Source organism: Amphiprion ocellaris, chromosome 14 (assembly GCF_022539595.1).
Source record: "Amphiprion ocellaris isolate individual 3 ecotype Okinawa chromosome 14, ASM2253959v1, whole genome shotgun sequence".
NCBI lineage: Eukaryota > Metazoa > Chordata > Actinopteri > Pomacentridae > Amphiprion > Amphiprion ocellaris.
The window spans coordinates 31,871,156-31,895,852 of NC_072779.1; the positions used below are offsets into that span (position 1 = coordinate 31,871,156).

Below are 24,697 nucleotides of genomic sequence, written 5' to 3' on the forward strand. Positions count from 1 at the left end.
ACTATCTAACATACAAGTTATCACTAGCTAACAACATGCTAACATATAAACTACCACTGGCTAACATACAGGCTAACACCAGCTAGCATACAAGCTACCACCATACACACTCACACCAGCGAACATACAAGCTACCACTAACTAACATGCATGATGCTACTACTTTACCTACATGCTAACACTGGCTATTATACAAGCTAACAGCAGCTAACGTACAAGCTAACTCTAGCAAATGTACACACTAGCTAAAATACAAGCCAAGACTGACTCACATGCATGCTAGCACTTGCTAACATGCCATCACTAGCTGACATACATGCTAACATCAAAGCTACCACTGACTAACATACGCACTCACACCAGCTAACATACAGCCTACCACTGGCTAACATGCACACATCAGCTAACATACATGATACCACTACCTAACATGCACGCTAACACTGGCTAGCATACAATAGCCAGTGTTACTGCTATGCTAACAGAAGCTAACGTACAAGTCAACTCTAGCAAATGTTCACACTATTCAATACTTGAGTGAATTTACTGAATTACTCTCCACTGCTGTTTATACTGTTGATTTATATCTTGTTTTTGAACCAACTTCTATGAAACTATTCATAGTATGAAGGTAAAATTTTATATTTCTTCATTAATATACTAAAGTTTTGTAGATCAATAAAAATCTGCTGATTCTAAATTGTTCAATCAGTAATATTCCTATAGATACCCATAATAATTTGATTTAATTTGAGTAAATATCATCTCTTTCTGAACTGTTGCTATTATATTCCTTAAATGTATTAATTTTCAATCAATATTAATTTGACTTTTTCTATTTTCTATATAAAATTCTATCAAAATATTAGCAAATGAGACTTTTATGTACCTTTAATACTATTTTAACACTCATTTAAGGGTTTTAATTAATAAAAACACACATTATCTGACTTAATGTTGTTAATCTGATTATAGTGCGATATTATTACTTTATTTTATTATTTGACGTTAATATTCTTATTCATATTTTGTCTGCAGTACAACAGAAGTGAGTTCCTAGTTTCTACATATAACTCTTTAACTTTCCGATAATATAAAAATATATTAATTTATTATCCAAAAAAAAACTTTACGTACGCATATTATGCCTAAAATACTTATATTTAACACTCCCATCATGATTTATATTAAAGAAATACCTATATTGTCTGATTTAATAATGTTATTTATCTGATTATAGTGCAATATTTTTACTTTATTAAATATTAAATAAAGTAAAAATACAATATATATAAGATAATATAAAATATATAAAAAATCTAAAAATTAAATAAAACACAAAAATCTATAAAATATAAGAATTAAATTAAATAACATAAAATATGCAACAAATATTAAAAAATAAATAAAATAATTCTCATATATATATATATAAAAATAAAAAATTTAAATAATATAAAAATATATAAAAAATACAAAAAATAAGTAGAATATATACAAAAATATACATAAAATATAAAAATTAAGTTAAATAATATAAAAAAACAAAATAAAATTAAATAATATAAAATGATGTAAAAAATTACAAATTTAATAAATGTAGCATTAAATATATTAGTGAGCACATTAATTCTTAAAAATAATCAACATACTGCTTTTATTTTTAATATGATATCTTGTGCATAATATGGAGTGAGCATTTTGGTTTGTTTTATGATTCGTCCTGACTTTTCTGCTGATATTTAAATCACAGTTTAATATCAGCAACAGTTTTTGAAGCAAGCAACAACTTTTTAATATATATTTTTTAACAATGTAATAATAAAATTCTAAATCTGGGAGTTTTTTTTTCTATTCTCTGGTTTTTATTTTAATATATCCCAGTGTTTCTAGTTAAAGTAGGTAGTAGCTTTCTGGGTTTTATTGCCACTAAACTGATAAATAAATCTGTTAAATATAGTAGTGAGCATATTAATGGATGATATGATATGGAGTGAGTGTAACTTTTCTGGTGATATTTATTAAGAGATATCAACGTTTTTTGAAGAAAAATTCTTCAGCAGCAACAACTTTGGAATATTTTTTGGGGGAATTTAATGAGAAATCCTAAATCTGGGACTGTTTTTTTCTCTTCCTGATATTTTTATTAATATATTCCAGTCGTTCAAGTTAAAGCAGGTTGTCGCAGGATGGAATCGGGGCAGTTTTTTGGGGTTTTATTGCCACGAAATTGTTAAATAAACCACTGAAATATACTAGTGAGCATACTAATTCTTAAAAATAGTCAACATACGGCTTTAATTTTTTAATATGATGTCTCATGCATTATAGTCAGCGAGTATCTTCCCTTATTTTGTGATTTGTGCTGAATTTTCTGAAGATATTTAAGTCACAGTTTAACTTTAGTAACATTTTTTGAAGCAAGCAACAACTCTGGAATATATATTTTAAAAGAATTTAAAGAGAAAATCCTAATTCTGGGACTTTTTCATCTTTTTGGGTTTTATTTTTACATATTCTAGTTATTTCAGCTAAAGTAGGTCATCACAGGATGAAATCAGGGGCGGTTTTTTGGGTTTTACTGGCAATATAGCGGTAAATAAATCTCTTTAATATATTAATTAGCATATCAATTCTTAAAAATGATCAATATACTGCTTTTATTTTTTAATCTGACATATAATACATAATATGGATTGAATATAACTTTTCTGGTGATATTTATAAACAGATATCAACATTTTTTTAAGCAAAATTCTTCAGCAACAACAACTTTGAAATGTTTTTTTTGAAGAATTTAATAATAAATCCTAAATCTGGGACTTTTTTCTGTTCTTGTTTTTTTTTTTTGTTAATATATTCCGGTTGTTCCAGCTAAAGTAGGTCGTCGTAGGATGAAATCAGGGGCAGTTTTTTGGGGTTTTACTGCCACTAAATTGATAAATAAACCACTGAAATATACTAGTGAGCATAGTAATGCTTAAAAATGGGTTTAATATGATGTATAGTGCATGATATGGAGTTAGTATCACTTTTCTGGTGATATTTATTAAAAGACTAACTTTTTTTGAAGCAAAATTCTTCAGCAGCAACAACTTTGGAATATTTTTTTGGAAGAAAAAGTAATAAAATCGTAAATCTGGGACTTTTTCTGTTCTTGGGTTTTTTTTAATTTATACCTTCCGGTCGTTCCATCGTTCCAGCTAAAGTAGGTCGTCACAAGATGGAATCGGGGCGGTTTTCTGGCTTTTATTGCCACTACAGCGATAAAGTTTTTAGATATCTGTTGTGATTTCGACTTAAACCCCGCCCACCTATTCCGCCTCAGACGGAAGTCACATGACCGCCGTCTCTGAAATATGCTGTTTTTTCTTTCTTTTTTTTTCTTCTTCACGTTAACATTAAGTTTTAGTCTGTGGCAAAAAAAAGTTTAGCCACACCTAGATCTTGTGTGTCCCATTTACGTCCACATTAAAAAAAAAAAAGTGAGAGAGTTTTTTTTTTTTCGTGGTGCGTTTGTTTGTGTGTCGGCGAGTCCCGGCGGTGTAACCGGAGAGGGGCCTCACACAGAGGGAATGCAGGACTGCAATGGAGCACAATGCAATACAGGTAAAGCCGATTTCATTTCCAAATAAACGCCGCTTCTTGTCGCCCGTAAACGGCCGCTTTGTGAGCACTTGGCGGCGTGTAAAATTCTGACCGTGTGTCGCTGATTTCGGAGCCGGAATCCGCGTTTTATTTCATTTAGTTTGGCGGCGTCGTATTGATTGTTTTCCCATATCAGCCCACCGAGAGTTGCTCCGACTGCAATTACAACTTTATTCGGGCAACTTTTTTTCTTCCCTCTCCTTCCTCCCTCGGCGGAGAAACAAACCGATAATATTTGCGTTTTTGTCGGGCTTTTTTTTAAACGGTCGTCGGTGGCAGCCAGCTCCCGTCGCCTCGCTCGCGCACCGGAGCCTTTTAGCCGTTAAATTCCAGTTTAATATTTCTGATATTTTCGCCGCGTTAATGATTAATTTCTTTGTGTGTCGTGTCGACAGCGTCTCCCCCGGCTTACCAACCCCCACCCGGCCGCACTAACGAGCCACATTAGTCGGGTAAAATTTAATTTTTCCGGCCGTTTTCTCACCGCCCCGAAAATATGAGGAAAAACTTTTAAGCTAGTCCGCCTTTTGGGCTAAAAAACTGAGCTAGCTAGCAAAGCCGTCGCGTCGACAGTCTCCATTTTTTTTTTGGGAAGGAAAAATTAATTAAATTTGACGTGATATTAAATATATTTTTTTTAATTTTTCGACAGGGACTATGTGGAGCAGAAGTCTTTGGTTATTGTAATAGGAAGCATATTGATATTTCATTATTAATAATAATATTTTTTTAAAAAATCAAATCCCCACCCCGACATTTTGTCTCTTTTGTGAATCAGTTTTTAGTACTTGGAGGAAGTAGAAAAACAGCTAGTATGGGAAAAAAACAAAATTATCTGCATATTTGTTATTGTTAATATTTTTAAAAAATCAAATCCCCACCCCGACATTTTGTCTCTTTTGTTAAAATACTTGGAAGAAGAAGAAAAGGATGAAATAAACTAATTAATCTGCATATTTATTGTTATTATCATTGTGCCTGTGCTGTTTAAATATTAATTTATTGCAGCATTGACTTCAGGTGAACTTGTGAGCTTTTTTTCTCTTTTCCCCCTTCTTTGAATAACAGGATATACACCAAGGTCAATACTGTGAGGCTTATTTATTTATTATTGTGAAAAGAGACTTTTTTTCTTCTTCTTCATAATTAATTCTTCCTTCCTGGACTTGAAAACTGTGATAAAAAAAAAAAGAAAAAATCTGACTGTATTATTCACAGAAATATCACGAGAACTGACGCAGGCATGGTGCAGATTAAGGGTTTCCATCTTAAATTCCTGTGTGTGTGTGTGTGTGTGTGTGTGTGTGTGTGTGTGTGTGTGTGTGTGTGTGTGTGTGTGTGTGTGTGTGTGTGCGTGTGTGTGTGTGTGTGTGTTCACATTTTAGACAGAGGGCTGCCTCTCACTGCTCAGATTATATTATGTGGCTTTTATTTTTCCTGCCTTGCCGCTAGGCTGGAGCAATGCTTCAGCTGGCCCTCCCCCAGGGCTACACACAGAAACAAAAAAAAAAACAGAAAAAGAGAGAGACTGGAGCTGTGTGATGTTCAAACAACGCTGCTATAGTGGATAATAGCATGTTTAGGATGCAGAGCGCTCGCTGCACGCTGCCATTTATCATATATTCTCACTGTAATCAAGTTAAACACACGTGTGCTGCTCGTTCTGGTGTCTGCGTCGCGGAAATACTGGATTTATGTCACTTTTCTCACACATAAACTCCACCCGAAAGGATTAATCAGTTGGTTTGATCACAAGAGAGCAAAATTTACAGCTTTTAAAGACAAATGTCAGCTGGATTTCCCTTAAATTACTAATAAATTAGACGGTCTTAATGTTGATAATCAGTCAAGACAGCTTGTAAAACGTTAACAAATATTATGTTTATGCATTTTTTCCTGTTTATATGTCAAAAAACTTTGAGCTTTGATGATTATTTGATATAAATGTAAGATTTTTCTTTCTTTGAATGACAAATTCAGCAAAATTTTCTCGTGCAGGCTGGTTGAAAGGGAGCTGAATAGTGGATTTATGTCACTTTGCTGTTGTTTTTCCTGCTTATATGCCCATAAAAGGATTAATTGACTAATTTAAGGGCACAAATTAATGTGTAATTCAGCAAAGTTTTCTTGTGCCAGCTTGTTGAAAGGGAGCTAAATACTACATTTATGTTTATATGTTTGTGTATTTTTGCTTGTTTTTTATGGTAATATGTCGAAAGAAGGCAACCATTTTGATGGTCAATTCAGCAAAATTTTCTTCAGTCAGCTTGTCAAAAATTAGCAAAATATTGGATTTATGTCACTTTACTCTTGTTTTTCCTGCTTATATGTCTAAAAAAATTGGTGCTTTGAGGATTAATTGATTAATTTAAGGACACAAATTAATCAACAGCCATTTTGGTACTTAATGGAGTAAAATTTTCTTGTGCTAGCTTGTTGAAAGTGAGCTAAATAGTGAATTTATGTGACTTTTTTGTGTTACTTTTGCTTGATTTTTATGCTTATATGTTGAGAAAAAGTTGGAATTTCAAGGGAGGCAAACATTTTGATGATCAATTTAGCCAAATTTTCTTGAGCCAGCTTGACAAAATGAGCTATATAGTGTTTTTATGTCACTTTGCTGTTGCTTTTCCTGTTTATCTGTCCATAAAAGTTAGTGCTTTAAGGATTAATTGATCAGATTAGTTTAAAATTAATCATCATCAGTTTTGATTTTCGTGATTTTCTGGTTGCAGTTTGTCAAATATTTGTTGAATGATGAATTTTCTTGAGCCGGCTTGTTGAAAGTGAGCTAAATAGTGCATATATGTCTATATATTTGTGTATTTTTGCTTGTTTTTTTATGGTAATATGTTGAAATAAAGTCAAAATGTCAAGGAAGGCAAACATTTTGATGGTCAATTAAGCAAAATTTTCTTCAGCCAGCTTGTCGAAAGTGAGCTAAATATTGAATTTGTGTTACTTTTATGTTGTTTTTCCTGCTTATATGTCTAAAACGGTTTGCGCTTTGAGGATTAATTTACTAATTTATGAACAAAAGCGTGTTGGCAACCATTTTAGTAATTTATTGAGCGAAATGTTCTTGTGCTAGCTTGTTGAAAGTGAACTAAATAATGAATTTATGTTACTTAGCCGTTGTTTGTTTTTGTTTTTCCTACTTATTTGTACATAAAAGTAGCACTTCAAAGATTCAATGATCAAATTAATTGAAGATTAATCATCAGCTGTTTTGATTTTCATGATTTTCTGGTTATTTTGTATTTGTTGAATGACAAATTCAGCAAGATTTTGTTGTGCCAGCTTATTGAAAGTGAGCTAAATAGTGGATTTATGTCACTTTGTTGTGTATTTTTGCTTGTTTTTTTTATGTGCATATGCTGAGAAAAACTTTTTGAAGACGAATTAAGCAATTTTTTCTTCAGCCAGCTTGTTGAAAAAGAGCTGAATAATGCATTTATGTTACAGTTTTTTTTCCTGCATATCTGTCCAAAAAACATTTCGATAATTAATTGATTAATTTGAAGACACAAAGATATCGGCAACCATTTTAGTTATCGATTGAGCAAAAACTTATTGCACCAGCTTGTTGAAAGTGAGATAAATAGTGGATTTTTGTCACTTTGCTTTTGTCTTTCCTGCATGTCTGTCCAAAAAAGTTGACTCTTAAATAATTAATTGATTAATTTAAGGACAGGGTATTATAATATTGTTTTTCCTGCTTATATGTCCATAAAAGTTAGCACTTTAAGGATTAATTGACCAATTTATGGACACAAACATATTGGCAACCATTTTAGTATTTGATTGAGCAAAATTTTCTTGTGCCAGCTTGTTGAAAGTGAGCTAAATATTGGATTTATGTCACTGCGCAGTTGTTTTCCTGGCTTTTATGTCCAAAGCGTCGAGGATTAATTGATTAATTTAAGGACACAAATTAATCAACAACCATTTTGCTACTTAACTGAGCAAAGTTTCCTTGTGCCAGCTTGTTGAAAGTGAGCTAAATAAGGAATTTAGGCCACTGACTGTTTTTTTTCTATGTTTTCATGCTCATATGTTGAGAAAAAAGTTGGAACGATTGGAACGATCAATTGAACAAGATTTTCTTGCGCCAGCTTGTCAAACGTGAGCTAGATGGAGCATTTATGTTAGTATGTTGTTATTTTTACTTGTTTTCTGCTCATATGTTAATACAAAGTTCATGCTGTATCGATTGATTATTTTGAAGACACAAAATATATCAGCAGCTATTTTGATGACGATTTTAGCACCATTTTCTTGCTCTAGTTTGTTAAATATCCAAAAATAGTTTATTTTGGTGTGTTATTTTCTTTTGATTTTCATGCTCGTGTCAATAAAAAGATCGATCGATTAGTTGATGAACACAAGTGAATCTGCAACCATTTTTGTAATCAGTTAAATATTTTTAAGCAACAATTTTCTTGCGTCAGCTTGTCATAATAGCAAAATAGTACATTTTTATTCCTTTTTTTTTGTTATTTTATCTTTAATTTTCCTGCTTATGTACCAGTGAATGTACAGATTTTAAAGAATTAATAGATTTGTCAATGGACACAAGCATTAATTGACTTTAATTTTGACGAGTGATCAAACATTTTCTGCCAAATCTTGTCAGATGTGAGCTAAATGGTACATTTATATCGCCTAGTTGTGCTATTGTCTCTTGATTTTCCTGCTTATGTATACCTCTAAATGTATAGAATTTTAAGTATTATTAGATGAGTCAGTAGACACAACAATAAAATAAACTATTCACGAAAACGATCAAACATTTTAAGCCAAATTTTGTCAAATATGAGCTAAATAGTGCATGTATATTTCTGTATTGTGTTATTTTCTCTTGATTTTACTGCTTATATTTCAATAAAATTTACAGATTTAAGAATAATTGATTAATTAATTAACACAGAAATAACATTCTCACAATTATTTAAGCAAAAACTGTTTTTGTGTTTGTAAAATATGAGTTAAAAAGTGACTTGAAGTAATTTTTTGTTGTTTTTTCTTGCTCAGATGTCAATGAGCGACAGAAATTAATTGATTCGTTAAAGGATCTTAAATAAATCAGCAACAGTTAGCTTTTTTTGTCCAATGTGAGCAAAATCGTATGTTTTATTGTTGTTTTTAAAAAAAATTTCTGCACATATATGTACAAATATCGAAAACTCAAAGAATTCATCAATCAGATAATCAATACTAACATATTTCTTAGTTTTTTTTGCTCCTATGTGTCAAATGAACTAGTGATATGTCATCATGTTGGGTTATGATTTTCCTTCTTGTATAAAAAGTTGAAGTGACAAAAATGAATTGATTATCAGGAAATAAATCAGCAACAGATTTGATTATGATTTTCTTGAATTTTGTTAAAAAAACAAAACAACGAGCTAAAAGTACATTTATGTTACTTTATTGTGTGTTTTTTTTTCTTAACAGATTTTTCTGCTTATTTTCCAATAAAATGTTTGAACTTTTGAGGATTAATTGATGAGCTGATGGAAAACAAATAAATATCCACTATTTTTTGTAATAAATTTAACATTTTTAAACATTTTTCTTTCTTGCACCAGTTTGTCAAATGTGAGCTAATCTTGCATTTGTTATTTTCTGTGATTTTTTTTCAAATAATTTTTTGCCCATGTAGCTACAAATATTGTGATTTTACGTTTTAGGCAAAAAGTTTTATTTTTCAGCTCGTGAAATGTGAGATATAAACAGTATTTTTTAAATTTTTCTTGGACGTGGTATGATTTTCCTCCTCATATGTATGAAAAGTTATAGATTTAATAATTGGTTAATTAGTTCACTGACAGAAAATAAGTCACTTTGAGGAGCGATTTAGTGCAATTTTTTTGATTTTAGTTCATCTAAAGTGATTTTATCTCACTTTGTTGTGTTTTTTTTCTTAATTTTTTTTGCTTATGCATCTAAAAATATCTACAACTCAAAGGAATTATTGATTAGTAACAACTAAGAAACATTTTTAGTAATTGATGAGAGATTTCAGTGGTACTGAACAAGCGTACACATTTGCATTTGTTATCTTGGACAGGAGGAATTTTAAAATGAAATTTAGATATTTTTTATTATCCTATATTTGTTAAATTTAACTTTAATATAAATTTTGGGTGCTGATGTTTTGTCTGTGAAGCTCAACTTTTTAAGTTTTTCTGTTTTTCTCTTGTTTAGTGTCCAGCTACTGGCAATAACAGTCTCGTTTGTCTCACATTATATTGAAAATCATAATACTTGCTGTTATATTATTTAAATATGTAAACAATATTCCAGTCTGCAGAGCTAAATTTAAAAAATATCAGGCAAGTTTATGTTGCTTTCTCTTCATAGTTTCGCTTTAAATCTCTTTAATATTCCAGTAATCTAAAATTAGACTCCGTTACTAGTAAATAAATTGTTTATTCACCGTATTAAACTTATTAATCCTTTAAACAATCTATAATTCTGCTTTAATGTAAGTTAGATGTTTTTTTTTACCTACTTGTTATTAGTCTTATTATGTTACAAAAGTAGTACTTACAGGGTTTGATATTGAGTAGTTATCTTGTTTTCTTACATTATTTTCATTAATATTCTAATAATATTCTGTTAACCGGTCTTATTTTGTTTGTAGGAGAGTCTTTCTGATAGTAAACCAACCTATAATATTCATATAGGGACCCAAAATAATTAGATTTAATTCCTTTATGGCGTTATTTTTTTTAAATGTCTCAACATTATGTGTCTGTGTGTAGATGAGTTTGTTAATTTCTCTTCCTAGGTTCCACTTAACTCTCTTTAATATTGCTGCAATGTAAAATTACATTAAATTATTAGCAAATATGTCCCTTATGCACCTGTAATATACCTATTATATTACTTTAGCACCCGTTATCCTACTTTACTGTGTTATTAATCCGACTATGGTGCAGTAATTTGATATAGATATCTGTATTACACCTATAGATAGATAGATTAGATAGATTAAACCTGTATTGATCCCACAGCGGGGAAATTTACAGTGTACAATGAACACCCTGAAATTTCTGAAGAAAAGTGCTATTTCAGCAACATTTCACCTCAGTTTATCATTTCCACATTACAACTTCCAGATCACAAAGTATCTATAAAGGAACAAAGCATTTAGTCACAGGTATCTGGAAGTTAACAATATAGTATTTTACTTGATGATCAAAACGACAAAAATCAGACAAAAAAAGGACAAAAAAAATAACAAAACCAAGACAAAATATTACAAAAATGAGACACAAAATGACAAAAATGAGACAAACGACACGAAACAAAAAAGACAAAGGTTGATAAAGTGACAAAGCGACAAAGAAATGGACAAAAGCGTGACAAAAAATCACACAAATGAAACAAAAATGTCAAAAAATAGACACAAGTGAGACAAAAAACCATAAAACGACAAAAAATGACAAAAACATGAGACAAACAACAGAAGCCAGACAAAAAAAGACAAAACAAGACAAAATATTACAAAAATGAGACACAAAATGACAAAAGAACAATCTAGTATTTTACTTAATGATCAAAACAACTTGTCATGGTCTAGAAATTATTTAAAATTTACAGTTTTACAATTTGCAGTTAGTGTCTTCTCTGTAATTTTTACACTTTGAGGGCCGGATTGGACCCTCTGGAGGACCGGTTTTGGCCTGCGGGCCGCATGTTTGACACCCCTGCCTTATAGTTCATGATTTTGAGTGATTGCTGCCTAATTTGTCGTTAATATTCTTAGATTTAGTCTTTCTGATAATAATAAATCGACCTGTAATATTCCTATAGGGACCCATAATAATTAGCTTTAATTGGATATTATGGTGTTCTTCAGGCATGTAGCTGTAATATTGTGTCTCTGCTGCTCTTTCTGCAGCTCTTGTTCTTATTAAAAACTGTTTAATATTCCAGAAGCGTGTTTTAGGTGCTAATACATACATTTATGGTTGTATTAAAATGTGTTATTATAGCGGCTCATGCTGCCTTTGGGGTGATTTTTATTGAACCTAATGTCCTTTTTCTGCTCTTGTATGAGTGTAATTTTAAACATCTGCACCGCATGCTAATGTGCCTGTGGTCATTTTAATATACTCAATCACCTATTTAGCGCTAAATTACAAGTCTAATATCTTCATATGGGCTTGAAATGCCCCTCTGGGATCTGGATATTCCTATAGGGGCTGATTGATCGCCTCTGCTGGGGTTATTGTGCCGTATGGAGCTTTGTGTCGGGTCTTAAGTGTGTTTTATTCTGGGCTGTAGCGGCGCTGCGACGCTTCCTGCAGGGGCGTTTCATTGAATCTGCTGTGCTTCTGTAATTTCACTTCCTATATGCTGAATATAGTTTGACATTCAGCCGCGACCTTGTTTACTTTTAGCTCAGCTGCATCTGAATAACTCAAACGTCGTGTCGCTTTTGTCTGGTTTATTCTAGCAGAGACCTAATTAAACGTCACGAATCTGAGCCCTGGTGAAACATTTTGATGTACGTTAATGGAATAGATGTGATTATTCAGTTAGTCTAACAAAATAAAATTAAGAACTGACAGTTGTACAAATTAAAATTAAACACCAGCTGAATTTTAAAAAAACATATATTTTGAGTTTTCTCAAATATGAAGATTTACTGTGGGGACATTTTTATAGATGTAAATAAATTTTAATTAAAGCATACCCTGCAGGTTATGAAAATGACATTTAAAAGATATCTTAAAAAATCTAGATATTTAATTGGAAATAAATTTAGCTTTTTCTCCATAATTAATTAATTATATTTATTTATTTTATTAGCAAATAATTACTTTTATGCTATTTTAATGAAAACAAGGCATTTGGACTGCAGGGACATTTTATAGATGTAAATAATCAGTTAAATAAAAACATAATCTTCCGTTTATGAAAATTAAAATTAATCAACAGCTGTTTTATAGATGTAAATAAGCAGTTAATTAAAAAAAGAATATCTACAGTCTATGAACATTTTAACTGATGAATGAACTGTACTTTTTCCCCCTATTAAAGAAAAGTTAATTTAATCAGTTTTTATTTTTTTAACCTTTTTTCTCCATTTTTAAAATTTTATTATTATTTTTTTTTATTTTAGAAAATTTTAAACCAGATTCTCCAAATATTTCTACTTCTGTTTTCTCAGATATGAAGGTGTACTGCAGGGATGTTTTAGCGATGTTAAAAAAAAAAAAAAATCGCTTTTAATTTATTTAATTTTTTTAAGCCAAAAATTTTTTTTATGCCGTTTTAATGAGAACAAGGCATTTAAAGACATCACTTTGGCTTCAGGGACATTTTTAGATATGTAAATAATCAATTATTTAAAAAAATAATCTGCAATTTATAAAAATGAAAAATTATCAGCAATTATTTTTAAAATCTGTATGTTTAATTGAAAATAAATTTTACTTGTTTCCACATTTAAATTTTTTTTTTTTTTGCAAATGCTTCAAATAGTTTCTGCTTCTGTTTTCTCAAGTATGAAGATTTAATGTTGTAATAAGTAAAATTTAATGAATTTTACACCTTTTTTATGACAAACAAAACATTTGAAGACATCACTTTGGGCTTCATGGACAGTATTTAAAAAAAAGTGTACAAGTAAGTAATTTATCGATCAGTTAATTAAGCTAGTTTATAAATTTGTAGAAATTTCTTTTACTGTTTTCCCCTTTTTTAAGCAAATATTTTCTGCCTGTTTTTTTCAAATGTGAGGATTTGCTGCTATTCTTTGTCTAATATCACAGCACAAATTGATTAAAATTTTTCCCCCCAATTTAGTTTCAAAGAACGACTGCAATTGGCTTTTAAGAATAGTTTTTTACAATATATTTATTGTTTTGTTTGCACCGGATTATCAAATGTGTGCTAATTTTGCATTTTATTATTTTTATTTTAATAATTTTCAAGTTTTTTTATTAATTTTTTTGCTGATGTACTTCTGATATTGATTTTCTTTGTTTAATATTGTAGCAAATACAAATATTTATGGCTTTCAAGCTGTTTTAAAGCATTTGAAGACATCAGTTTAGGCTGCAGGGATTTTATAGATATGATTATTCAGCTACACTTATTTATTTTGTTCATAAAAATTAAAATGAATCAGCAGAAAATAAGGTGGACTTTTTTCCCCAACTAGTTTTTTTTACTTCAAATGCAGCACTCCTGTGTGCTGCTTTTCTTTACTTTGCTTTAATAATGTAGAAAATAAACATTTTTTGAGTTTGAGGCTGTTTTAAGGCATTAAAGATGTCACTTTAGGCTGCAGAGATTTTATAGACGTAATTAATCAGGTAATTAAAAAAAAAAAAAAATCTGAAGTTCATTAAAATTTAAAACAACCAGCAGAAATTAAATTGGACTTTTTCTACAATAAATATATACATAAATAAATCAAAGAAAGTAATATTTTTTCCTTCTCTGTGTGGCTTTCCCTTGTTTAATATTGTAGTAAATAAATCTTTTATGACTTTTAGGCTGTTTAATGACAAACAATTAGCTGCAGAGATTTTATAGATGTGATTAATGAGTAAATAGAAAAAATACTGCAGTTTATAAAAAAATTAAAACAACAGAAATTATATTAGACTTTTTTCACAAAAAATAAAAAATGAAAGAAGCTAAAGGAAAAGCTTCTTTCATTTATTTTGAATTTTTAAATAAGGTAATAAGTTTTTTTAATGACAAAACAATGACGTCATTTTGAGCTGCAGGGATTTTATAGATGTGATTTATCAGTAAATCTAAAAAAAACAAAACAAAACTGCAGTTTATACAAAAACTAAATAATCAGCAGAAATTAAACTTAAAATTAAAAATAAATGAGAGAAAATATTATATAAAAGTAATACAATTAAAAATAAATAAAATAAATAATAATTAAAATTAAAACTAAATTAAAGAAAATACTTAATCTAAATTATTAAAATTAAAAATAAAGAGTTGTTTAACATTGCAGTAAATAAATCTTTTATGACTTTTGGGCTGTTTTAATAACAACACAATGACATCACTTTGATGTGATTAATCAATAAATCTAAAAAAACTGCAGTTTATACAAAAATAAAATAATCAGCAGAAATTGAATGGAATTAAAAATAGAGAAAAAGATTATATAAAATAGTAAAATTACTAATAAATTAAAGAAAATAATGAAATTATTAAAATAATAATTGAAGAAAATAATTAAATGAAATTATCGAAATCAAAAATGAATTAAAGATAATAATTAAATTATTAAACTTAAAAATAAATTCAAGAAAATAATTACATTATCAAAAATAAATTCAAGAAAATAGTATTTTTTTCATCTGTGTCGCTTTTCCTTGTTTAATTTAGTAATAAGACATTTATGACTTTTAGACTGTTTAATGACAAAACAATGACGTCATTTTGGGCTGCAGGGATTTTATAGACGTGATTAATCAATAAATCTAAAAAACAGAACAAAACTGTAGTTTATACAAAAATTGAATAATCAGCAGAAATGTAATTGTTCAAATTTAAAATAAATTAAAGAAAATAATTTAATGAAATTATTAAAATTAAAATAAATTATGGAAAAAATATTAAAATGAAAAGTAAATCAAAGAAAATAGTGTTTTTGGCTTCTCTGTGTTGCTTTTCCTTGTTTAATTTAGTAATAAATAAGATAATTATGACTTTTAGACTGTTTAATGACAAAACAATGACGTCATTTTGGGCTACAGGGATTTTATAGACGTGATTAATCAGTAAATCTAAAAACAAAGCAAAACAAAACTGCGGTTTATACAAAAATTAAATAATCAGCAGAAATTAAATAGGTAAAATTAAAAATAAATTAAAGAAAATAATTAAGTGAAGTTATTATAATTACAATACATTATGGAAAATAAATTCTTACAATCAAAAATAAATTTAAGAAAATAATTAAAGAAAAATAGTTAAATTTTTGAAGCTAAAAATAAATTAAAGAAAATAATATATATTAAAAATAAATAATTAAATACAACTATGAAAATTAAAATATGAAAATAATAAAGAAAATAATTAAATTATTAAAATTTAAAATAAATGAAAGAAAATGGTATTTTTGGCTTCTCTGTGTTGCTATTTGTTGTTTAATCTTGTAATAAATATTGGGCTGCAGAGATTTTATATACGTGATTAATCAGTAAATCTAAAAACAAACAAAGCAAGACAAAACTGCGGTTTATACAAAAATTAAATAATCAGCAGAAATTAAATAGTTAAAATTAAAAATAAATTAAAGAAAATAATTAAAGAAAAATAGTTAAATTTTTGAAGCTAAAAATAAAGAAAATAATATATATTAAAAATAAATAATTAAATACAACTATGAAAATTAAAATAAAATAATAAAGAAAATAATTAAATTATTAAAATTTAAAATAAATGAAAGAAAATGGTAGTTTTGGCTTCTCTGTGTTGCTATTTGTTGTTTAATCTTGTAATAAATATTGGGCTGCAGAAATTTTATATACGTGATTAATCAGTAAATGTGTAAAAATCAGCTGTAATTTATCGAGTGTGTTGTGCTTGTGTAATTTCTCTTCCTATATGCTGAGTATAATCTGACATTCAGCTCCGACCTTGTTTACTTTTACTACCGCTGCATCCCAGTAACGCATATATTCTGCAGTTTTGTGATGTTTTTTATTTCCCACTGGGCGTTTAAAGGAGTAATTAAACATCACAAATCTGCATCCTGTAACATGGCGTCTCGTTTTGTTTTTTTATTCTATTTTTTGACGCGCTGTAGCCGCTTTCTGCCGGGACATTTATTCAGGATCTTTCTAAAAATTGATCGGCTGCTGCAGCTGGTCTGCAGAGCGCCGGCTGGTGGGGGAGGGCTGCCTGTCGGGGGGAGGTGGGGGAGGATCGAGGGAGAATTTGAGATTATTCTGCATTTAGGTGGCAGGCGGGGAGGTGAAGGGCAACAGGCTGCAGCTACAGGACCAACAGGAAGGACTGGTTGTCGCAGGAGAAGCTGCAGCTCGGCGGCAGAACATTTTATTTAACGAATCTTCTATCGCCACTAAATGGATCACAGCTGCAGCGGCGGCCACACCCCGAGACTATACACTCTGCCTTTTATTTCATGTGGATAGCCAGCTTTATTTTAATTCCCTAAACATGGAAAAAAAAATTAAAAAACACCCGTCCATGTGGCTCGTTTGAAATATTAGAGCTGCAGCGATCAGTCCATTAAGGCCAACCAGTTATTAATGTGGATTTTTTGCTGCCGCCAGTTACTCAAATATGAGGATTTGCTGCTTTTCTTTGTTTAAAATTGTAGAAAATCTAATTTTTATAAGTTTTAGGCTGCTTTAATGAGAAATGGACGTCACTTTAGGCTCCAGAGAGACTTTATTGACACAATTAATCAGTTAATCTAAATAAATAAACGAAATAAATAAACTCTAGTTTAATATCAATAATTAATATCAAACATAATTAAAATTAAAATATAATTAATATTAAATAATATTAAATATAATAAAAATGTAACATCGATAATATGCAATATGAAATATGTAATAATCAAAAATAGTTATTTAAAAAAAATAACAGGTCCAGATTTTTTTCATATTTCTTTACAGCAGATACTCATATAATAATAATAATACTAATAATACTACTACTAATAATAATAATAATAATAATAATAATAATAATAATAATAATAATAACAATAACAATGATAATGATAATGATAATAATATTAATATTAATAATATTATTGTTTTGTTATTGTTATTATTAGTAGTAGTAGTAGTCACTACAAATATTTTCTTCTTCTGTTTTGAGGATTTGCTGCTTTTCTTATTTATTTTCTTTATTTAATTTGCTAAATAAACAGCTCCAGTTTATAAAAAAATACAAATCCACAGAAAATACATTAGATTTCTTCATATTTCTTTAAAGCAAATACTTGTGCAATTAATAATAATAGTAATGATAATAATAATAATAATAAGAAGAAGAAGAATTAATCAGTACAAATATTTTCTATTTTCTGTTTTGGGAATTTGCTGCTTTTCTTTATTATCTTTATTTAATATCATAGTAAATTAAATTTGTATGATTAATCAGGTAATTTATTAACTTTATCCGTAGTTTCTGAAAATTAAAATGAATCAACAGCTATTTTAAAAATCTGTAATTTTCCCCCCGATTTTTAAAACAAATACTCAACAATTTTAGCATGTAAAATATGAGTATTTGCTGCTTTATTTATTAACACAGTGAGTTAACTTTTTATGAGTGTTAGATGGTTTTAATGACTTAACAAGTCATTTGAGTTGCTGAGAGATCTTATGTCATTAATAATCAGTTAATCAAAAAAAATTGAAAAGTTTGTTTATTTTATTGGAAATAAATTTAGAAAAAATATGCCGTTTATGAAAATTTAAGTAATTTTAAAGCAAATACTCTATCTCATAAATGAGGAATTGATGTGTTTATTCCTTTGGTATTTTTGTAAGTTTAATTTATTAATTTTTGCATTTTTTTTAAACCAAAACTGTCATTTGAAATTTGACGACGTCACTTTTTGTTGCCCAGCTCATTTTATGGATGTGATTAATCAATTAATCTAAAAATAATCTACACACTAATGAAAGGAATAATTAGTTCCAGCTCAGACAATTACCTTAATAATTTATTAGTCTGGAAATTAAAATGAACCAGCAGCCATTATAAAAATCTCCAATAATAATAAAAAAAAATCCCTTGTTTTTTTTATTTTAAAAAAATACTTCAAATATTTTCTATATGAAAATCTTAAAAATAGTTTACACATCAATAGAATTAATTTAATAAAATCACCAGAGTACTTTATTTGTCAGAGTAATCAGCAGCTATTTTGATAATCTGTATATTTTTTGAAAATAAATTACACTCTATTAAATTTATCTGTTCTTATTAGAGCAAATACTAAAATATTTTGAGCAAAATGGAATTTTAATAAATTTTTGACTGTTTTAGTTTTTATAAATTATAAAACATTTATACATCTGTTTAATCGCTTATTTAATAAATAATCTGCAGATTAATAAAAATAATAATTAGCTTCAGTTCAAACAATTACCTGAATGATTTATCAGTCTGAAAATTAAAATTGTGCAGCAGTTATTTTAAAAATCGGTGATTATTTTTAATAAATGTCTTTCAGCACTCCAAATATTTTCTGCTTCTGTTTCTCAAATATGACAAAAATGACAGATTTTCTTGGTTTAATATTACAGTAAATAAAAATCTTAGTTAATTAGAACCCTGTTAGAGCTGTAACAGTTTGTCATTTTTTTTGTTTATAAAACATTTAAATTAATCAGCATCTATTATAAAAATTCGGAATTTTAGATTTTTATAAAGCAAATCCTCCAAATATTTTGGGCTTTCAGTTTCTCAGATATGAGGATGTGCTGCTTGTCTCTGTTTGATATTGTAGGAAATTAAAATTTTATGAGTTTTAGCTTAGTTTTAGTTTTAATGTCAAATAAGGCTTTCAGCAGCTTCAATTTGGGTTGCAGGGATATTTTATAGATGTTATTAATCAGTTAATTAAGAAAGATTTGGCAATTTTGATCATTTATTATTCAATTTAGCTGTTTTTGAAACACAAATGCCAGAAATTCCCCCTAAAGCTCATCTTAAATTGAATCAGGGCTGCAGCAAACAGTCGTTTTGATTAATCGGTTAAGTGTTCTGACTGTAAAATAAAGTAAAAGATGCTCATCATGCCTTTCTAGAACAAAACGTGATGTCCTCACATTTCTTTTTTTTTGTCCGAGCAGGAGCTCAAAACCCAAATATGTTCAATTTATAATTACGTTAAGATAAAGAAAGGCATCAAATTCTCACAGCTGAAAGGAGAAACAAGCATTTTAGATTTAAAAAAAAGATTTAAATGAGGGATTTTGAACAAAACAGACGTCATTTTCTCCTGCATGATCACAACAGACATTTTCTTCACCGCACGCTGACATTTTACAGTTTAAAGGATTAATTGGCACATTATCAAGTCATGACTCGCCTCGTTTCAGGTTGAATTTCAGTCTGAGAAATATTTGTTTAATATTTCAGGTCATTTGCAGCTGTGGCGCTGCATCTTGTGTTTCATGCAAAGCTGTTGTAATTCATTTTCCCCCCCTTTCTTTGCTTCTGGCTCCGAGCAGAGATCAGAGCCGCGAGGCTTCGTGATGGATTCAGTATCAGCAGCTTTTTCATGGCTGCGCTGTTTCCAGTGTCGGGCTGTTAAAACTAGATCATCTGGTCCGCTGTGCTCCACATAAAACAGCTTTTCGCTTTCCGTCGTAGCATTTTAAAGATTTACGTCTTCAGCAGGAACCAGTGAAGCTCAGAGGTGGATTCTTACATAGGATCCTGTTTTTATTCATTCTCCAGTGATTCTTCTGACGCCGCAGATTAGAGCTGAAATGAGAATTAACAGATCAGCCGACAGATAATTAACCCTCTGAACTCTGAAACCGGTTTGAAAGGCAAGCTGTCTTTCAAAAATCGTCCAAATGAAAACATTTACCAGAAAGAATCGTCAGATATTCAGCTTTCCGACTATTTTTGACTTAAACAGATTTAAGCTTTAATATACATGTGGCATTTAAAAATTATGTAGAAGACCAAAAAATCTGCATTTTTAGCACAAAAATGAATAAATTTAGCAGAAAAAAAATCTAAATTTAACACAAAATGTAAAAATTTTGCACAGAAATTCATAAATTTAGGACAAATTCAAAAATTTTGCACAAAAATGAATACATTTAGCACAAAGTTTAAAAAATTTAGCAGAAAAATGTAAAAATGTAGAACAAAATTAACAAGTTTAGCACAGAAATGTAAAATTTTTGCACAAAATTAATGGATTTCGCACAAAAACTTAAAAATTTTGGCAAAAATTAATCAATTTAGCACAATAGTAAAATTGAACACAAAAAATGTAACAATTTTGCACAAAAGTTAATAAATTTAGCACAGTTTTTTAAAATCACACAAAATTAATTACTTTTGCACAAAAAATTGCACAAAAATAAGTTTAGCACAAAATTTAAAAAAAATTGACACAAAAATGTAAAACTTTAGCACAGAAATATAAAAATGAGCATAGTAATGTAAAAATTTAGCACAAAAATGTAACAAATTGCACAAAAATGTCACATTTTGTAGCTACATTTAAAAATTTTGCACAAAAATAGTAAATTTAGCTGAAGTTTAACACAAAAAATTAAAGATTAGCCAAAATTACACCATTTTATTCGAGCAAGAATCTGATTTTAAAAAAAAATTCTACTTTTTAATGGTCTTAAATAATCAGCTGTGATGTTTGATTCTGCTCTGAACTAAATCTAAACAGTTTTATTTAAACAGTCACAAAAAGTAAATCATTTATATCAACATAATTTTATAAAAACAAAAAATTTTAACCTCCTCAGCACAACTTAGAATCCATGAGTGTCTCGGCTGCGGTCAGACAAAAATTCTGAGTTTTTAGGTGAACTGCAGGCAGTGTTTCCACAGAGCAGAGAGGAAAGTAAAACAAGCTGGATCAATACATTAAATGCAGTGAACAGAGGAGCAAGTTGTTGGAGATACATCCAGCATGGTGAAACATCTTTCTAGAGTTGTAAATTGTATGTATAACCCAACCCAAAGATATTCAGTTTACTGTCGTAGAGAAAAATATTCATGTTTAACCAGCTGCAAGAGAATTTTTGTCTTTAAAAACTACTCAAACTGATCATTCATTTAACAGAATAATTTACTGTCAGTACAATAATGTACCCAGAAAATAAAATGCCTGGGCGGTGTGTTTGTTTTTATATTTAGTGTTGGTTCTGAGTGTCACACTTCCCTGTAGAAAAACAGCGTAATCAAATCTGCAGGTTTATTCACCCAGCAGCAGCAGCAGCAGCACAGACGATATTGGCTTTCAGATGTACGAACCCTCTCGAGGTGCGTTCGATTTATTGTTCCTGCTACAGACGGCCACCCTCGGCTGCCCGTGAGCTGCGACGAATGGAGCGCTCCTTGTTGTGTCCGGAGCGTAAACACACGGGATGCTGCAGATTAAATATCTCGACATGAGATTCATTTTCCTGAAGCACCGGCCTGCCATTTTGGGGACAGAAAGAGGAAGCTGCTCGCTCAGAAAGCTGCTGCCAGAACGCCCATTTTAAAGCTTATTTATTGATCATTAAAGCACGTTTAGCTGCTGAAATGGGACATTTTGAAATGCAAAAAATGCACAAATTGGATTTTCACTCACTTTCTTATCATCATGTTCAATATTTTATCACCGTTATGGATTCATCTGATGATTATTTTTAGAATGAACATGTAAAATCTTGTAAATAAACTTGAAAAAAAGTCAAATATATCCTCTGAGAAGGCAGCGTGTCTCTAAAACCAGGTCTCTGCTTTGTTTGAACCTAAAATGGTGGATGTGTCATCGGTATAAAGTTTCCCACAGCCTCAGGCGACGTCTTCAGATAGACTGCAGTGTGAAATCCAAATACATCGAGTTTATTATCCTAGAGGAAGAGAGAAAATCACAAAATATTACCATTTAAAAAGCTAGAGACGGTATTTTTTACTTTTATTTCTTTCAAAATCTACTTTGCTGCTAGTAAATCAGTAACTCAACTAATGAGTTTGGTTTTAATATGTTTTAATGTTCCATTAGCTGAATCACACAGATGCATTTTTCATCCCTGTAGCCTCGTTTTTCACTGCAGTATAAACTCTTATACCTCTAAGGAAACAGAACAAACACAGACATGTCAGTTAAAATGACATAAAATAGAGAGAAACATTTTAAAAGTGGAATTTCTTTGGTTATTTATTTTAGAAAAAAAACAAAAACATTTTTCCAAGTTGACAAAATTGTTACCAACATTGTAAAATAAAAATAATAGCAGCTCTACATCCTCAAAATAAGTTACAAAATGTATTGTTTTTTTACAGAATCTAGTCAGTACAAATGGTTTACTTTTGGTGAAAGCTTAAATAAAACATGTACAGTAAAGTTTAGGTTTAGTTTCTCACAGAACTGCAAATAACACCTGATTAATTAAAAATCATCGGAAAGCTTAATATATGATGATTTTTAAATTTTTCTTTGCAGTTTCTTGTTCTGTCTAAAAACATTATTATGTACTATAACTCTATGTTTCACCATGCTGAATGTATCTTCCAACAACTAGCTCCTCTGTTCACTGTTTTTGAGACATGCCTTATTGAATTTATTGATCCAGTAATCAAGAAAATAACTTGATAATGACTTTTTTCTTTCATTCTTTCATATTCTAGTCAGTATAAATGGTTTACTTTTGGTGATTAATAAAACATGTACAGTAAAGTTAGAACAGTTGGAAAGTTGAAGATATGATTTTTTCCATTTTTTTGCAGTTTCTTGCTCTGGTAAATGGTGTCATTCTGGCATTTTTTTATAAAAAGATCTGTTTTTTGAACACACTTGTGGGCTTTGAGGGTCAACAATCTAATTTTATTCCTGATTACCCATTAATGAAATTATTTCTACTCTAATATAACTCAGATTGGGTTTTAATAACAACATTTGGGAGTTTTTACAGAATCTGATTATTGAAAACAGTTTATTTCTAAGTACCCACGTTTGTAAACAACACTGGAGAATAATGGTGGATCCACATGCTATAGATGTTTTAATATTTACCTTTTTACCGCCTCTGCAAACGGAGTTTTTCACATTTTTCTGCACTATAACTCAATATTTCACCATGCAGAATGTATCTTCTGACAATGTGCTCCTCTGCTCACCATTTCTGAGCCATACCACATTTAATTCTCAGTTTAAAATGGTCCAAAAATGATTTGAAACTTGTCAAAAATAACCTGATAGTAACTATTTTCTTTCTTTCTTACATAATCTAGTCAGTACAAATGGATTACATTTGGTGATTGTTTGAATAAAACATGTACAGTAAAGTTAGAACCATCAGAAAGTTGAATATATGATTATTTTTTTTCCAGTTTTTCACATTTTTTTTGCTCTGGTAAATGGTGTCATTTTGACATTTAAAAAAAATATATGATTTTCTAACACACTGGTGGGTTTTGAGGTTTAAACTGTTTATTTTTGGCCATTTTTTACATGTAGAATAAAAAGGTTTTAAAGAAATATTCTGATTTTAAGCTCTGATATTGGCAAGTTTTTTAATACGAGTTGGAAAGCTGAAGATTATGAGGTTTTTGTCTGTCATGAATGGCGTAATTTTGGTGATTTCTTTGGAGCCTGCCAGTGGGATTAAATGTGCATTAGGGTTGAAAACATAGGAGTCTTTGATTACAAAACACCTTTAAAGCCGATGAGTTCAGGGTCGTGTAATCAAATTCAGACCTGGGAATGCCTGAGTCACGTGGTGGAAGTGTGCAGTAGTTAGCAGGAAACGTGTCGCTGTAGCGTTTCCTAATTTACACGTTGAATCCTCCACAGCGTCAGATCCTGAATGATTAACTGCAGCTGATGATTTTATGGTTTTCTGGGCCTCCATAATGTGCAGCCAGGCGAAAGTAAAAGTCAAAACAGCAGCATGGCGTCTATTAATTCAGCTGTTTGTGTGCGCATTAATTTCTTCCACCAGGGCAGGGCTACATGCATTTTAAATCAGCCTGCTGTTTTCTGAGAATTCATGTGGAAATCCAGAGTTTGCAGGCGTCCTTAAACTCAGGCCTTTTTTGTGATATCAGGGGCTTCGGATCTGCTTCGACAGTCTGAGGAGTTAATTTTTAACATTTCCCCTCCGAGTTGTTTAATTTGTTACAATATCCTGCTCTTTATACGTGTGAAAATGCTGCCCAGCTGCAAGATGGTGCAACGTTATCGTCAGAGGTGTCGATGCCAGAGGAGGCTCCTGCAGAATTTATGGCCGCGAACACACCCTTGAAAATGCTGCGAGCTCCACCCAGGTGTTTAATTCTAATTGTTGTCATCGCTGAGGCATTT

The 24,697-nt window shown here is 30.0% G+C and overlaps 1 protein-coding gene across 2 annotated transcripts in view; it reads left to right on the forward strand.

The window, feature by feature from the left end:
- The first annotated feature begins 3,249 nt into the window (after window positions 1-3,249).
- Window positions 3,250-24,697, forward strand: part of zgc:77151 (uncharacterized protein LOC337153 homolog) — a 67,687-nt gene continuing 46,239 nt past the window's right edge. The window contains exon 1 of one of the 2 annotated variants that reach the window (XM_055017099.1): window positions 3,250-3,609. In XM_055017099.1, coding sequence (XP_054873074.1) covers window positions 3,589-3,609 — 21 coding nt within the window. In that variant the 5' untranslated portion in view covers window positions 3,250-3,588. The remainder of the gene's footprint in view (window positions 3,610-24,697) is intronic. The other variant, XM_055017098.1, reaches the window with a different exon arrangement.